The 15,609-nt window shown below is 40.8% G+C and overlaps 2 protein-coding genes across 6 annotated transcripts; one reads left to right on the top strand and one right to left on the bottom strand.

Annotated features, from left to right (window-relative positions):
- Window positions 1–624: 624 nt before the first annotated feature.
- Window positions 625–3,215, bottom strand: LOC111593056. The gene is made up of 4 exons (XM_023305630.2): window positions 2,776–3,215; window positions 1,990–2,041; window positions 1,228–1,370; window positions 625–1,163 (listed from the first exon to the last, which is right to left on the bottom strand). Exons 1-4 carry the CDS (start codon window positions 3,202–3,204, stop codon window positions 741–743), a joined length of 1,047 nt encoding a protein of 348 aa, XP_023161398.2. The 5' UTR covers window positions 3,205–3,215; the 3' UTR covers window positions 625–740.
- Window positions 3,216–5,164: 1,949 nt separating this feature from the next.
- LOC111592999 (early endosome antigen 1) lies at window positions 5,165–15,393 on the top strand. 5 transcript variants are annotated; one of them, XM_023305518.2, is made up of 14 exons: window positions 5,167–5,381; window positions 5,494–5,609; window positions 5,689–5,860; window positions 5,928–6,466; window positions 6,527–6,614; window positions 6,685–6,791; window positions 6,878–6,985; window positions 7,567–10,668; window positions 12,378–12,473; window positions 12,539–12,834; window positions 12,899–12,998; window positions 13,125–13,427; window positions 13,583–14,098; window positions 15,070–15,390. In XM_023305518.2, exons 2-14 carry the CDS (start codon window positions 5,571–5,573, stop codon window positions 15,115–15,117), a joined length of 5,514 nt encoding a protein of 1,837 aa, XP_023161286.2. In that variant the 5' UTR covers window positions 5,167–5,381; window positions 5,494–5,570; the 3' UTR covers window positions 15,118–15,390. The 5 variants fall into 5 exon arrangements, with proteins under 5 accessions (XP_023161285.2, XP_023161286.2, XP_023161287.2 ...); XM_023305517.2 differs by having other exon boundaries at window positions 5,165–5,381; window positions 13,583–15,393; XM_023305519.2 differs by lacking the exon at window positions 13,583–14,098 and having other exon boundaries at window positions 5,169–5,381; window positions 15,070–15,387.
- The last annotated feature ends 216 nt before the right edge of the window (window positions 15,394–15,609 follow it).

Below are 15,609 nucleotides of genomic sequence, written 5' to 3'. Positions count from 1 at the left end.
TTTATAACATAAACGTATTAGAAAAAATAAACACATATGTTATCAAATAGTATGAGTCAAACTATACTTAACGGTAAAGCCACAATTGTCTTCTATGTTTCAGCTGCAAGCGCTTGAATTAAATTTACGTTAGTGGTTTTCTTAAAATCAATTTATCATGTTATAAGAATCATCTCTAATTTGAATCAATGCATTACTCATTTTGGCACTGTGAACTAAAAATATTTTATAAATTATATGCAATAAAAACTATTCCCGCCAACATAAATAAATCCGCGGGCAAAACTTTAAAATGTTTGCTGAAGCCTTGCTTTATTTCGAGTAAGCTAAGCAATTATTGTCTTTCAAATATTTGAATTAATGTTTAACTTATGATAGTCATCTCAGATACTTATCGATATTCTTCTCATGTTAGAAATAAGGCAACACAATTTATTTTAAAACTACATACATTTAACTGAATCTTCTTTATCTGTGGCAACTGAGCTAAACAATTAATTTAATCAATGCAACATAAACTTGATGCAATATGTTTGTCAATATTTGCTCACACTTAAAGAAATATTTTGCACTTGCAGTTAAAGAATTTCTGCATCCAATGTGTTTTTTTTATTTTAACGGTACATTTATTTACTTTACGACGTGATGATAATAAACCTAATAAATTAAAAATCTGGGACGACGTTTTAGGCTTGTCCTTGTCCTTGCACTCGCGGCGTTGAGCCTATGTGTGGCACGTGTCAGGATGTTGGTTCATTGTCCTTTTTTTCAACCAACTTAGGGACTGTGGACAATTTCGAATTCGCTGGCTTCGTCTTATCAGCGTTGTCACACTGCAGCTCCAATAATTTGACATGCGCAATTGTTTGGCCGAAGAGCTTGTGTCTAAGACTTGGCCTTTTGGCCTCTATTCGGTGCACCTTGACGTCGGCCGACAGGCCCAGTTCCGTGAGGTTCACTTCGCACTCCCGTTGACGCTGTCTATGTCGCCGCTGCCTATTTCGATGCTTGGCTCCCGTTGCTAGCTCGTTGGTATACTGCAGACTGCTAGAGGCGCTACTGCTGCCACCGCTCTGATTGCCGGCCTTGGCATGCTTCATCCGGGAATGCTTCTCCTCCAGCTCGCTTTTGTTTTTCAGAGCCACCTCCTCAATATGCCGCTCCTACAAAGCGGAGGAAGGGCCATTTAAGAACAAGAGCTTAGAATGTACAAGTTGTGGCACCTACAAACATGGCGCGCTTGTGCTTATCGCGCTTAGCCAGGACAACCACCCAAGCGCCATAGGACAGCATAATGCCCGCCGGTACCAGCATCCCAGCCAATGCCGCTGTCTTGCGTATCCAGGCATGGTACACAGCCATAAAGATCACTGCAAGGGACAAGTGGTACAATTAAGTGCTTAAACTGTTTCAATTGTATAAGGAACGTGGCTCTCAGTCCTATGCCGTGTCATAGAGGACAGAGCCTCCGATATAGTTGCACTTATTGCTCAGACTTAGGAGTCGTTCGTCGTTATGGCCAATAGTTCACTTAGCAGTAATACTAATGTATGAGTATATTGATTTCATTGCAAATGTCGTGCTGTCCGTCCGTATGACTTCCCGTCTGTAGAATAAAATGGACGTAGTCGTGCGTAAGCTCGTCGTCTTAAGGATATGCCATATTAGAATTCCTATAGCTTCTACTATAACTTTACTCAACTACAGACCTGAAGCTGCAAATATAAGTCCTGCTTGAAAAAGAACTAGAAAGAAGTTTTTGGTTGGGAGTGCGTGACTAGCAAATACCCTGAATTCAGCTTGGGGCTCATTCTACGCGTCTTTTATGCATGCAAACAACGCTCTCACGCACACATAAGCACTCTCTGCTTAGGGTTTACTATGGAAAACTACCACGCTTCCTTCTGACTATTACTTAATCTAGATACAAGTGCAGGCAAGTATATAATGAATCTGAGACAAGGTATTACTTTATTGGTTTCTTCTTACCTAGAAAGGCAACAATCACGGCCACAAGACGTCCATTGGCTTTACGTTCTTCCTGCAGGGGAAAAATATAATTTAATAATATGTGAATAAATGTAGGTTTCTTTAAAGGAGATTTAAAACGTCGTCAAGCTATATGAATGTCATTTCGCCAGAGCCTGAATACTCTAAGAGCTGTAGGTCCCAAATTAACTGCGATCCATAATTAAGTTCTCATCATAGAGTGTGTGTGCGTGTGTGTGTGTGTGTTTGTGTGTGTGTTTGTGTGTGTATTAAAGAAGCGTAGAATGATTACAAAAGCTGCTCTGAGTAATTGGTAGTCGGGCACTCCCACCCAGATCACCCTTTCTAAGTAAAAATGTGTTTTGCTGTATTTGATGGCAACTCGTTTTGAAGCTGTAATAAAAGAGTTTCATATGCAAAGTTGTAAAAGTCAGCGCTGCGAATGGATCGAAATACACACACACACACACACATAACAATGTTAACAATGTTTATAATCTTACGATCGCACAAGACCTCACCATCTGCAAATGTGTGTATATGCATACAGATATGCACATCGATCGACATATATATTATACATATATATATATATTTATATATATATGTGTATGTATGTATATTTGTATGTGAATGAAAAATTTGATGGCGCCGTTCATATGGTTTTTGCACCAGGCATCAGGCACACACACACACACACACACTGGCACGTACATATGGCTGCCCCTTAAACTTTCGATGAATCAGTTGCAATTTCTGGTTGGTATTAGTGATAACGGGACTTACGCGCGATTTGATATCTAGTATTTCCTTGAGATTCTGTTGTATAATTTCCTCGTCCGACATGGACGCCAGACTTGTCCTGCTCTTGCCACGCTCCAGCGAGTCCGTGACGCTTGGTATGTGCACGGCCAGCGCAGCGGCTGCTGCTGCGGAGCGCACTGAATGCGCTGGATGATGGACGGTGGCCATTGAGTTCGTCGATTCACTGTGTATTATCTTTGGGACAGGATATAGGGGCAGATGGATGCCAGCTAACTGGACTAAAGAACGCGCGTCAAAACCAGAACCAGAACCAGAACCAGAAGAATTACATACGGCCCGGAGCGTTGAACAATCGACAATGCCTACCGAACCGATCGGATGCAAATCAAAGCGATCCAGACATCGTTTAATGTTATTGTTGCCTTTAGTTTCATCTCTCCATCTTTCCATCCGCACGAACATTTTTGTGGCCGAGCATTTGTTTTTAAGTATGTATCCAATCCAGCAACGGCACACACAATATTTACCGTTTGTTTATTTACATTACAGTAAATGATTCTGAATATGTGCGAATACATGCATACATACCTACATACATCAAAACTGGTGAGCACATGGCAAGTGTACATGTCCATACATACATACGTACTTACATATATATATATATATATATATATATATATATATATATATATATATCCGTATCTGTATCTATAGGCATGTGCACGAGCACTCAGAGAACCGAAGTTTTAATACACTTTCGCCCATTTGCGGCTTATAGTTTATGGGTCTTAGCTCGTGCGAGGCATTCGGCATAGATTCCTAGGCGCTTACGTTGATAAAAATCTAAAACATAATGCTGGCTATATGGCTGAAGTATAGGGCAAGTCGTTTAGCTATTGCATTTCAAAATAAACACACATACGTGAGGTATGCGATAAAGCGAAGCGAATAGTGGCTGTAGTCGAGTGTATGAACGACTATGGGATACCCCGCAGCTATGTTCTATATCGTGAAACCAGTGTAGTGGGCGAGTATAAAGTATATATGCAAGATCGGAACGACGAGCTGAGTTGATCGTTCCTGCAATTCTGAATGTATATTCCCTTTAACTATGAGCAGTGAGTGCTTATAATTTTATTTTTCAGTATCTCATCTCATCATCTGCTTATCGATAATAATCGAACCATCATTTCAATCTTACAAATGGTATATTTTTCAAATTTTACCCTATAAGTTTCTGGGCTAAACAGATTTGAAATATTTCAGATCTTGTATACTTTTCGCTTCTCCAGAATGTGCATGTCGAGTAAAAGCTATTCAATAATTAGGTCCCTATAATAAAGCCCAGTCCAAACGTCGACGCTGCGCGAACTGCGCAGTAAGCAGAGCGTGTGCGTGTGTTTGGAAGTAGGAAGCGTAGTAGCTGAGCGCAAGCATCTGGGTATCTGTTCGTCAGGCACTCCCGACCATAGCACCTTTACTTGTTGAATACGTAAAGCTGCTGTAGTCGGAAGTGGCCTGACAGGAGATGCCCAGAATCCCGTGCCAAAGAGCTCTTGCACACGTTGAGTCCAAACATACCTATTCGTTTACACACAAACAAATGCACACACGCTAAATTTATAAAATAAATGCTGCTTTCATGTTCGAGTCTTTTACTTTTCATGTAGATGATATATATTTGTTTATTTTTATGTACCTGAGTCCCAGACAATATTATTTTAAATGCGTTTCTGTTGAATTTGGTGTGCAATGTACTTGAAATATTCAAGTTCTGAAAATTGCATGTCTGTAGGTCCTATAGTCACCTCGACATGTCTCAAAAGCTCAATTTTAAATGTTGATTTTAATATAACTCAAGAAAATCAACTTGATATAGATCCTTGACATTTTTTTATGTATATGTATGTGGTTGGTATTTATTTCTGAAATTTTTGGCCGAAAACAAGTTTAATGGCCAATCTATTTAAATTATTGTAATACAAATATGAGGATGTGAATTAAATTTCCGTTGAATTTATCAATTTATCTATCGATCTATCAAGCTATGCTATATGTATATTTTTCATATCGATATTCTACTCGTTTTGGCACTGTTAGTATACAATGTCTTGGTTATTAATTGTTTCATTTGGTCCGCTAAGTTAAAAATGCGACTAAAAGTGGGAATTGAAATATAAAAGAGACTAATCAAAAATATTTTTACTGACGGTTGTTCTCTTATTCTGTCGAGTTAAAAGAATCATCTTCGATTCCCGTTAATGTTGTACATTCATTAAAATGTCTTATTTTTTAATGTGGTATTGTAGGCAGTAAAATGAATTCTCGCCAACGAACACGAGTTTGACATAAAAAACTTCATCGATTTAAATTTAGCCTTAACTCGCATTTATTTATAATCAGTTTACCTACGTGAGCTTCACTGAGCAACTACAAAATAATATTTTTTAGTAGGCAACAGCAACCCTGTTGCCAAAATGAATAATCGAGACAATATACAAACTATTCGATCAGAAAAAGTATCGCAATTCGCAGCAAGCGCGCCCATTTTGTTAGCGTCTGGAGTCGGTTTTACACACTTTCAAACAAGCGTCGATTTAAACAGGATTGAAATCAAAACACGTGTGAGTTGTAAAAACAGTGTGATTTATATTAATAACGATTGTAATAATCATAACAATTACTCATTAAATGTGCCAAGATATGTAATATAGTTTTCAAATGTGTTTTTCGCAGACAACCGACGCAAGCGTGCAGTGTTAAATTGTATCTAGTTCACTTTGTTATTTTTTTTTTTTTGTTTCGAGTTAAATATGGAATTACGTGTTTGGAAAGCGATACTCTTGCAGTGGGTAAGTGTTTCAAAGATCTAACTGAACGGAGATGTATAAGCCGTACGACTCTTAATTTGTTTACGTCTATTACCACTAGGTGCGGAAATGCAATTTCATAGCAGACGTTACATGTCTTGAAGATTCCGATATTGAGGAATTTTTTACACACTATGCACAATTTTCTCAGGTTGAGCTAACAGCTGAGCAGCCGGCGTTGTCGCCCTTAAGCCTCACATTTTCATCGGGACAACTACTGACTTTTCTAAGAGGTGCATTTAGACGATAATAACAGTATACAATTTGTAAAAGTGAATAATTAAAACTTTTGCTTTGTAGATATATATCCAAATTTCAAGCCGCTTTTAGAGAGCAATGGCCGTATAATGACAACTGATTACATTTACGTCTACACACTTCTGATGCACTACACTTGCGTTCAGAGTCCGAACGAATATTTTCATAATATTTGCAGAAACTTACCTGACATCACACAGCAGTGCATAGCGGATTTTTTCCAGCAGACAATAAAAAACCCAGAATTGACTCGCAATTGCTTGCGCGAGACCATTGCTAGTATCAGTGATATTGCTGAGAGCAATGTTGCGGACTTGACTCCGATCCAGACTAAGTCGCGAGGCTGTACCTCCTTCTCGTCCGAGCGCAATGGCTGCGAAGTAAAATCCTCGGAGTTAGAGAGCAACAACAAGGATTCGGCTACAATCGACAATGATGCGACTGCGAGTACGAATTTTGCAACGCCAATCCCAGTGCAACGGGAGCTGACTAGCTTACTAGAGGTCAGCCAAAATCAAGCTCCGTCGACACCAAAAACAGTGCTGCTCGAACAGCGTACACGTGAGCTGTTAGGATTACGTGTAAGAAACGATGAACAATCATACAACTACAATACTCTAACTATGTAATAACTTCTGCAGGCTCAGCTGGAAACCGAACGTTATGAAAAGGCTGTTTTAGAGGACCAAATTTTGGAGAATGAGCAACTAATCAATTCGCTAAGTAAAGGTAAGGACCATAAAAATTTGTTAGACTTGTAAGCACACATTTAATTCAACTTTAAATCTCTCGTTCAAAGAAAACAAAGTAAAAAAGAAGCAACTGGCCAAGCTGACGGCCTCCCTGGAATATGAAAACGATGAGTGCAATTACATGCAGAACTCTATGCCCAACGAATTTGAGAATGTATGTTAAATCTTGACCTGGGCGCAGGTAGACCGTGCTTGCGTAGACCTTTTATTAATATCTATTCCTTTCTACCGCAATAACAGTTGAAAAGACAGCTGCTTAAAGAGATTAACAACAAGGATGCTATGCTCGCCGAAAGCAAAGAAGAAATGCAGGAGTTGAAGAACAAATATGATAAATTAGCGGATAAGGTACGAATAAATCATATACGTTATCTTACGCTCACACACTAAGAGCTAAGTCAGGAATACATATATACATGTATTGGTTTACTGTTTGCAACCTAATCATTGCCAATATATATATATATATATATATATTGGCAAATATTAATATTTTTAATATTCCGTAATGATAGAACATTTAATTATAGAATTTTATTATGAAAAGTCTCAAGTACCAAATTAGCTGTAATTTTTGCTAAATTTTTTAGGCAAACTAAGTCAGATAAACTGAGCTGACCAGCAATATCAACATATCCTACCCACTGTTTTTGAGTTGTAATTAGTACATAGTAATTAGTTGTAAAATCAACGATTTCCTGACTAACAAAACAAACCAAAAAAATTAAATGTTCTTTCAAGCCCATTGAAAATGAAAATACTAGATATTATAATATGAGTATGTTGACATTTAACTTAGCAAATTAATTAATATTAATTTAAATTATACAAACTTATGTTTGCGTTGCTGATCGTTGACTTTGTTTATTTTTTGAACTGGTTGAAAGATTGCTTAGAATTTCTTCTCTAATGATTAACTTTATCCACAGCTGAAACTGTCCGAAAAGCAGATGCTCGTGTGTATGGATAAAATAAACGATCTGGAACTGCGCTTGGAGAACGCCACGCTGTTGTTGACAGAAAAGGACGATGATATCGCTTGTCTGCAGCGTGATAAATTGGAGCTGCAGCAGTGTCTGCAGGAGGCTCGCGCCGAGCTGCATAATGGCCGCGAGGTCCTCAACGCTTCCTCGGATTTGCTTGAAACTTCACAGTCGACGGCTAGCATGAATACCACACCCGAAACTTTGGCTTGTTCCGTCATCGATAAGCAGTTGCGTGAAAAAGAGCTGGAAAACGTGGAGCTGCGTGATCAGCTGGAAGCTATTTGGAAGGAAAAAAAGAGCATTTTGGAAAATCTGTTAACGATCGTGCAACACTACCAACTGGAAATGCCGCCAGCCCCAGATGATTCACAAATATTGGACCTAGTAGGGCGTAGCATGGACCAGTTGAACGTCCGCTTTGAGAAAGAGCAGCTACGTGTGAAGGAACTGCAGGCTCAGTACGACACACTACATCAGCGAAATATACAGAATGAAGAGATTATTCAAAGGCAACAAGAGAGTAGAGCAAAGAAGCTGGATCAGGCACTAGAACAGAGTCAGCTAATTTTGCTGGAAGGCATTAAGAAGTGTCGGGTACGCGACAATGAAATTAGATACCTCGCTAAGATCTCTGCAGATATAGAAAAAAAGGATGAGGAACTAGAACAATTGGGCTGCGAAATAATTCAACTTAGCAGTAGAAACCATATTTTAGAGGAGCGTGTCAGCACAGAGGAGAAATGCGCACTGAGTCGTGGCCAAGAGCTTAAAGCACAGCAAATACGTCTTCACTCTCAAGAAAAACTAATTGATAAGCAGCAGCAGCAGATAAACGAGAATCAACAGCAATTGCAGTGCTTCATCGACACGATAGGCTCTCGATTTGACCTACATTCAAGTTCGGCAGGGATCAGCGATAAAAGCCTGAAACAAGTCGAAAAGATGTTAATATCTTGGCAAGATCAAATGCAAATCAAGCTGAAACATTCGGAATCAGAGATATTGAACCAAAGTAGATACCTAACTGCAGTAGATCGCATCGTTATTGATATACTAAGCGCACTAAATGCACATACGAAGTCATCAATTGAGAACAATAATATTTCCAACGATCCTTTGCTCAAGAAACTAGTCTTTGTACAGAACCAGCTCTCACAGTTTGTCACCGAATATGACCAATTGACCAAGAAATGCAAGGCTTTGAATCAGAGCTTAATACAGTCCGTAGAAGTAAAAAGACAAGAACACGACGCATTGCAGAAAGAACACAAGGAAACTATTTTGAAGCTGACAGATAAGTTAAACCAATTACAATCGCAATGCGATAAAGTAATGAAAGAACTGCAACAGAAAAATGCTGAATGCGAAGAAATGAGCGAAAAGTTGCAAGTCGAAAAAGAGTTAAGAAACAAAGTTGATAGCAATGACGTTACCAGGGTTAACGGGGATTTAGGAAACGTAAATGGTAAAGACAGTGCCGAGCAGATGCTTCATGAGGAAGAGTTGAAGACAGAGCTGATTGATGCGAATATGAATCAATCTCAGCTTGTGCGAGAACCTGAAACAACAACCGAAGAAGCAACGGTTCAGAATGGAAACCAAATCGAAGTCCAATGCCAACTAGAGCAAGCTAAAATTAAAGAAGAGCTGAATGAATCCAATGAAAAGCAAAAACAGTTGGAACAGGAGCTCAAGGAGAAAGCGGAGCTCGTTCAAAAGAGCGAGTCTACGATCCAAGCGTTGCAAGAAGAGATTGTAGTGCAAACGCAGCAGTCCGACATGTCCAAAGCCGAGCTTAAAAATACACAACAAAAACTGGAGGAGGCTCAACAGCAGCTGGAGACGGCGCTGCAACAGTTGCAAAAGGAAGAATCTCTTGTGGTACAAGTCAATGAATTGGAAGATTTGATAAAGGTAGAACAGAGCAAAAACTTGAGCTTAGAACAAGCGCAAATACATCAGATGGAGCAGAAGCGCGTTATCGAAAAGCAACTAACGGATATGCAATACTTGTTCGCAAAGAGGGAGGACGAGCTGGAGAAGAGCAAAGCACAGCTGGACTCGAGTACCAAGCGCTTGGAGAAAATAGCCATTAAACTTGGCGAACAGCAAGCGATTTTATCTAAGACACAACGGGAAATGGCTCAAGCCAAACTGAAGCAGAGCGAACAGGCAGAGCTTATTGCGGTATTGCAACACGAGAAGGACGGCTTGCAGTTGGAGTTGCGGAAGAACAAGGAGCGTGCGAATCGTTCCGAGGAGAAGCAGGCCAGCTTGGAGCAGCAACGCATTGCGGCAGAGGCAGATCGCGATGCAACTCACGAGCAGTTAATGAAGCTCGAGCGAGACTCCAAAAAAGCGAACAGCTCCATTCGCGATCTGCAGCAGCAGATGAAAAATATTGAGAATGAAAAAGTGAGCCTGGTTCTGGAAGTCGGCGGCCTCAATTCAGAGATTGTGCAGCAGCAGAAACGCATAGCAGACTTGAGCGGCCAACTGCAACAGGCGAATGGGACAATGAGCAGCCTTATTCTGGCAAATGAAAACAATGCTGCCACCGCTGAACAGGTAGTCAAAGAACGTTCAAATGTGCTGCAGCTGCAGTCGCAGCTGGCGGAAGCTCGACAGGAGCTAGAAGGAATGAAGCACATGCACGAATCCATGCAGTGTGAACTAGGCGACAAGATGAAGGAACTGGAACTGGAGCGCAGCAAGTCAAAAGATCGCGAATCTCATTATCAGCGCAAGCTGAATAACCTGAACGATGAGCTAAAGAAGTGCAATGAGGAAATTGCTGATGCACGCAATAACCATGAAAAGCTTTTGGACACCTTAGAGAAGGAGTCTCGTACCTCCACCGAATTGCTGGAAGCGCAGCAGCAACTACAACAGCAGCGAGCCCAGCTACACCAGCGCGAGCTCGATTGTCAGATATTGCAGGCAAAGTACCGGGAAACGAAAGAGGAGATGGCTCGCTGTGAGCAAAAGCTGAAGGATCAGCGCCTTGAGATGGAGGGCAAGCTAGAAAAGATGAAATCAAAAATGGTAAGTGAACGTGCTGTGCCCAAATGTACTCGTGTTTCCTTTATGTTTGATGTGCTATCCCTAAAGTATTTTCGCTTGAAACAAATTCTCTTTCACACACTAAATCCTTCTTCCTTGTACGCACACTAAAACATTAGCTCAATTGACGCTGCACAAAAACATATGGTTAACTTATATATTTTGGGGCAAATCAACAATTGACACTGGAAGTTAGTTACTCTTATATCAAAGTTACCAAGTCGATTTAGTTATGTCTCATATCATTCTATTGAAAGACGTCAGCTCTTGGAACTTGTCTACAGACCGAAAGAACTAACAGCTTACGATGTGCGAATGACTTAAATATGGCATTCTTTACTATCATCTCATAGACATTTTTAACCGATTTGAGATCATAAAAATGCAACGTCATGACTAAAAACATGGAATTTATAGATCGACAGATAGACATAGAATCAGCCATTGAATCTGTTAAAAATTAGGATTCAGGCTATAACGGTCTTTTGAAAATGCCAGAGACAAGAGACCTGGCAGAATCAGGCGCGGCACGAACCAAGTTGATTTAGTTATGTCTCATATGCTAAAAAATACTAGAGGACAGTTCAATCCATTTATATTCCTATGTATTTCTATATTCATCTAGAACAAAACTCATTCAACATTTACTAATTAATTTAGCCGAAAAGCCCATATATATGTGTGTGCGTATGTCTTGTTTGTGTATAAAAGAAGCGTAGAATGATTGGAATAGCAACTGTGCGCAGGGTTTAGGTATCTCCAAGTCGGGCACTGCCGACTTGACACTCTAGTTTGAAATAATTGCAATTGTTTGCAGCGTCAGTCGAGTCCACTCAGTATGTAAATGTTAATGTAATATGAATGCCTTAAGGCATCAATGTTCTTGTTTAGTCTCGTAGTGTGTGTGTGTTGGTTGGGACTAACTAAAAATTTCTAGCAATCATCGAAGGAGAGACGATTCAACCAGCTGTTGCTTAATTTTGGCATTTATCATACGCATAGAAACAAACCCAATAAGTAGATTAATTCGATTATCAATCACATGGTATTTAAAATAAATTTTCTTTGTTTCCTCTTCTCTTTCTAATCCGACACCGACTACAATACTCACTATCACCACTTACCACTTACCTTACTTCGCACACTGAAATTCATGAAACAACTAGTTCAAGAGTCTTGTATCGTTTGATTTTCAACAGCTGGGCAAATCGAAGAAAGTCAAGCAAGCACACACAAGCAAAGAGTTAAGAACTAATCACTCGCTTAAAATTTTAATTGCGTTGGTTTTGGTCATAGGTGCAACATATGTAATATTTTTAACCAACAACGTTGTTGTTAGTTTAAAATTTAAAAATCCGTCTGAATTTTAAGTAATATATGTATGTCTGTAAATGTCTCGAGTTTTTGATTATGTACTTAGCATTAATAAATGTTTTATTACTGGCTACGAGCAAAGCTAATTTAGAGTTAACTAAATATCTAAAGTATCGATCGATTACAATATCGATTCTCTCTCTCTCTCTTTCTCTCTCTGCAAAGTGAAAAGCTAATCATAAATGTATTATAAATATTTGTCTCTTTTTTCGCTTTCGATATTGTTTCCCCCTTTGCTTTAACTTGCCACTCACACATTCCACTTACTCTACACCACTCACCACTAACACCCAAACCACACAATCTGACAACAATAGCGCACGTTGTACACGGCGGAGGTGACCCGAATCAAGGAGAAGCAAGAGCGCGATGCGGCCAGCAACAAAGTTGAACTGGAGAAGCTCAATGGGCAGGTAAGCTGGCATTCCTTATATCCATAAGTGCTTGACTGATCATGTCTTCATTCTCTTTTTTCTAGATCACTAAGTATGAGGAACATACGCGAAAGCTAGCTAATCAAATTGTGCGGCTCAATGAAAAGCTTTTGGAGCAGCAGAAGAAATATGCCATTCTTAGTACCAAGTTGCGGCACCTGCAGGAAGCCGAGCAGCCATCGACGGCTCTGGCGACTGGAGAGGACTGGCAGCCGTTCAAGCGGCCATGTGCGCCATCTGCCAATCTTGGCAGTAATCTTGCAATGGAGGATGAAGAGGGTGAGGTGTTCAATAACACCTACCTGACCGATCTAAAGCTGGGCACTGTGCCAAACATGACGTACGTTGATTCCTTTCGATGCAAACAAACGTTTTATTATTATATCATTTCCTTCTACCTCAAGCGCCGAAGAACTTCAATATCGAAATTCGTTGCAACCTCCGCATTTGAAGAGCGCTTATGCAGCGCAGTATGACCTGGGCACCCAGGAGGACGATATCAAAGTAAGCATTCAAAAAGCATAACTACCAAGATGAAGGGAGGAGTTGAGGGCTGAGGCTTTTCGCTTGGTTGGTTGAATTGCTAATGATTAATTGCTAATGTGTTTTAATGCAATGCATCTCCGATAGGATGGTCCGCACAGCCTGGATGACAGCATGAGCGCGCTGTTAAGCACTACAGATAACAACGGTTTGGGTACACGCAAGAAGTCCATGGGCACTCACTATAAACGTCCGGGTCCACCGACGCCCAGTAAAAATGGTGGTCGTCTGTCATTTGGCGGCTCGGAGCCGCCCCGGGAAATACTACGTGAGACTTGCGACAATAACGGTACTGCCAAGACGCCGGCCCGCTTTAAGATCTTCACATCTCGCTTCAGCATTGGGAGCAGCGGCATAGGTGGTGGAGGACATTGTCTGCCACGCGACGAGGTAAGAAGCATGCGAAGAAGATTTGTGTTTCGTTTCGTCTCTTTTGTGTTTTGTTTATAGCATATAGCCTGTGTTTACTGCCTGTTGTCGTCCTCGTGATTTTGTGTGGTTGATACCGCAACGGCCCATTAAAAACCTAATATGCTCCTTCACAGAGGCGGCGTCAACGTAAACAGAATCTGTTAAAGGGTATTATGCATCGCCGCAATTTGCAAGCAGCATTTTGTACATCGACACCACGCAGCAGCCGCTCTTTCTATGATGGGCCACCAGACGCCCAAGAGCTGCAAAAGCAAGTGCAGGACGTGACCCCGCATTTGGCTGATGCTGCTATGCCCTTGCCATTAGATGTGGCTAATGGGCAGGGCGGCAGGCCAAGTATCTGTCGCCGTCGTCTAATAACTACCAGCTCAAGCGGCAGTCTTGCATCAACTTGTCAAAGTGGCTCGAGCGGTCGTCAGCGTAAATCCAGTGCACGCTTACCTTATCATCGGCTTGGCAACAGGGGCAGGTCACGCGCCAGACTGTCCTCAACGTCGCAGATGAGTCTAAAGCGCATGCAGCAGCGAAACAAAATCAAAGACCAACGCATAGGATGCTTTGATCGAGGCAGGCATCTGTGCGATGCTGAGATCGATGTCACAGAAGAAGATGCAAAACAAACTTTACAGGTTGGTAATGGAACGTATGCGCTAGACGAGCCCAACGAAAACAACAATTACTGTGTGCATAATCGCAATGATTCGATGATGGTAATGGGTGCCACGATGCTGTTGGATAAGCAAACTTGGAATTGCATGAACATCAAGATGGAATCGGAGCTTGAGCAAAGTACTGAAGAAGCAGCTACGTTCAATGTGGACCGGGCAACTGTTAATAGTTCATTTACCAAATGGGAAGAGGAGGAGCACCCAGCTTTGCTGAAGGCGCTGGCCGCCAAATACGATTACGACCTTGACTCTAACTTGACTGCGCTACAGCAATTTGAGGAGGACCACGTTTGCGCATGGCTGAGTGACGGTGCCAACATCAGCGTCGGCGCCGTTAACCATCTCAGTCATGACATTCACTTCGAAGAACTTTGCCGCCAGACAGCGTCTACAGCGCCATTTGAACTGCAGCCACTGAAGTACAGTCCTGGTTTGGTAGAAATTGTGCAACATAAGAAACCGCTTAGCGCGTCTAACATAACTGATAACACCTCAACCGTCAGCTGCACTACCAACTGCTCGTCGCTGCAATCGTGGACCACCTACTCGTTGAGTCACATTCGCACGCATCGCTTGCCCCAGATAAACGTGACCACCATGGACCGCCTGAGCGACTTGAAACATTTACCGAATCACAAGCAAGGCAATATATTGATGCGTCTGTGGCATCGCCAGTGGCGTCGCATGGGCGTTAAGAAGTCACTGGGTCTCGGCATTCTCTTGTTTATTGTATTAACGCCGTTCTCTAGCTTTCTCATCGCCACAGCAGCCGTGGGCTTGTTCGCGCTGGCTTATCTAGCAATAAGTAGCTCAAAGTGAGGATGAGGATGAGGAAATTTACGACAGCAGGCAGCAGGCGAATTTATATCAATATTACAGACTCCAATCTAATTTCTTTTATTTTATGAGAAACTTCCGTTGTTCCTTTACAGAACTCGCCTCCCAAGCGACGGCTCAGCAACATGTTCAAACGCAAGTAGATGTGTTTAACTGCAATATATATCAGATGAGCTGATCCTACCATGGCCTTTTTTGTACAGTTAAATGTAAATTGCCAGCAGATTGAAAACTACTGCAAAACTATTTTTTTTCCTCTCGCTTAAGTCAATTATTTGTAAAATAAGTCCAATTACTTCAATGTCAATACATATATATTTTTTTTTTGGGTCTTTTCTATGTCAATCTCAACTCAGTACTAACTATGTTGTATTATATAAAAATATGTTAATGAACTCTGATAAACAATATATTTGCCGTGCATATTAATGTTAATAATCATGTTTGTGTGCATGTGTGTGTGTGGGTGTGTGTATGTGTGTTTGCCGAAACGAATGAATGATTTCAATTGATCTTTTTACGCAACAATAAATGGTTTGAGATCACCAGATACATCAAACAAATATCAATAACGCATATTAATATACATTTAAATACCAGTTTATATCTATATATATATTTATAAATATTATGAT

The sequence above is a fragment of the Drosophila hydei genome, unplaced genomic scaffold (assembly GCF_003285905.1).
Source record: "Drosophila hydei strain 15085-1641.00,03,60 unplaced genomic scaffold, DhydRS2 tig00000361-arrow-arrow-pilon, whole genome shotgun sequence".
Classification (NCBI taxonomy): domain Eukaryota; kingdom Metazoa; phylum Arthropoda; class Insecta; order Diptera; family Drosophilidae; genus Drosophila; species Drosophila hydei.
This window is presented reverse-complemented; position numbering and strand designations above follow the sequence as displayed.